At 40.3% G+C, this 1839-nt stretch overlaps 1 protein-coding gene across 1 annotated transcript in view; it reads right to left on the reverse strand.

Moving 5' to 3' along the window:
* SARC_03754 (hypothetical protein) overlaps positions 1-1565 on the reverse strand; it is a gene marked incomplete at both ends in the record, with an annotated part of 7653 nt that extends 6088 nt beyond the window's left edge. The window contains 3 exons of the mRNA XM_014302447.1: positions 134-312; positions 1112-1262; positions 1554-1565. Of these exons, the coding sequence (XP_014157922.1) occupies positions 134-312; positions 1112-1262; positions 1554-1565 (342 nt within the window). The remainder of the gene's footprint in view (positions 1-133; positions 313-1111; positions 1263-1553) is intronic.
* Between the last annotated feature and the right edge of the window lie 274 nt (positions 1566-1839).

Here is a 1839-nt window from a genome sequence, read left to right on the forward strand (position 1 = left end):
CCTACTCAAGAACCATACCAATCAAGTGCCATATCTGACTACAAACAGCTTTCCGCCCATCCAGTCACACATACCCTTGGACAACATTAAATAAACACTGACTAAGCTTTCAGTCCCATCCAGCCAGACATACTCTTGGATCATTCCTATCCCATCCTGCATCTACAAAGCGTTGTATAACTCCTCTGATATGCCTCTCATCGTCTTCGTCGGGGTCGGTGTTCTGCTTGCCTTTGTACTTGGAGAGTGCCTTGTTCGCGTATTTTTTGTCGTCCACTTCGACTGTCTCGTCGTCCGCCTCTTCCGCTTCCTCTGTACATAGAGTGTGTGTATCTATGTTAATAATGTGTGGCTGTGTATCTATGTTTATAATGTGTGGGGTATATATATATATATATATGTATATATATATATATATAATATATATATATATATATATATATATGTGTGTGTCTAAATTAATAGTGTGTGGGTGTGTGTGTCTATGAATGTGTGTGTGTGTCTATGAATATGTGTGTGTGTCTATGAATGTGTGTGTCTATGAATGTGTGTGTGTGTCTATGAATGTGTGTGTGTGTCTATGAATGTGTGTGTGTGTGTGTCTATGTTAATAATGTGTGTGTGTGTGTATCTATGTTGATAATGTGTGTGTGTGTGTCTATGTTTGTAGTGTGTGTGTGTGTGTCTATGTTATACTGTGTGGGTGTGTGTGTGTGTGTCTATGTTATAATGTGTGTGTGTGTGTGTGTCTATGTTTATAATGTGTGGGTGTGTGTGTCTATGTTAATAATGTGTGGGTGTGTGTGACTATGTTAATAATGTGCGGATGTGTGTGTCTATGTTAAAATGTGTGGGTGTGTGTATGTGTGTTAATAACGTATGTTTGTAAATGTACTCTGATAGCTCGCGTGTGTGTAGAAGACATGCGTGCGCGAGTATATATCGGTGTGTGCGGATACATATGAAAGTGCACGTATACGTGTGCGTGTGTTAGCATACATATATATATATATATATATATATATGTGTGTTAGGTTTGTGTGTGTGCAACTGTATATACATACTTTAGGGTTTAGGGTTTCTATTGTATGTATGTGGTGTAGTCCCATACCTTCGTAGTCTACAGCGTCTGCGTCATCCGCATCGTTCCCCTCCTTCTCAGGCACCTCGTCGTTCTTGCTGGCTTCGCGCGCCTTTTTGTCATCGATGGAGCGTGTGAGTTCCTTGACGGCCGTGACTCGGCCCAAGGCTAGTCGCTCCTCCTGCACGGTACACAGATCCAAGGTTTAGAGGTGTATGGTTTAGGATTTAGAGTTCTTGAGGTTCTACCGAATGATATAGTAATCAAACAGGAATAAACAATGGGTCTGTCCGCAGTCACAATAAAGAATGAGGTAACATACAGACCTAAAACAAGGCGCATAAGCTTAAGCTTCACTCCAGATTTCGACAGCTTGCGATAAGGGTAGCATGCAAGGGGACGACGACAAGCGTGCTACAGCCATGAACAAACTAGTATTAACTAGTGTTAGTAATAGACCCTTCCGATATACTTGTGAGTTCATATTCTATTCAGGCAAAGACTGACAGACAAGCAGAGGTGATATCTTCTACGCGGTCCCGTGGATGAGATGTGAAGTTGTGTATGGCCGTGAAATCTAGTCAACGTGTGCTTTGAAGAAACTTGTGTTTACATAATAAGCGAAAAATAAGCATGCAAACATACAAACACACACACACAGAGACACAAAGTCACAGAGACAGACACGCATAAGGTATATGTATATATTTGTATATATATATATATATATATTTATACATACATACATACATACATAC

Source organism: Sphaeroforma arctica (assembly GCF_001186125.1).
Source record: "Sphaeroforma arctica JP610 unplaced genomic scaffold supercont1.198, whole genome shotgun sequence".
Taxonomy (NCBI): domain Eukaryota; class Ichthyosporea; order Ichthyophonida; genus Sphaeroforma; species Sphaeroforma arctica.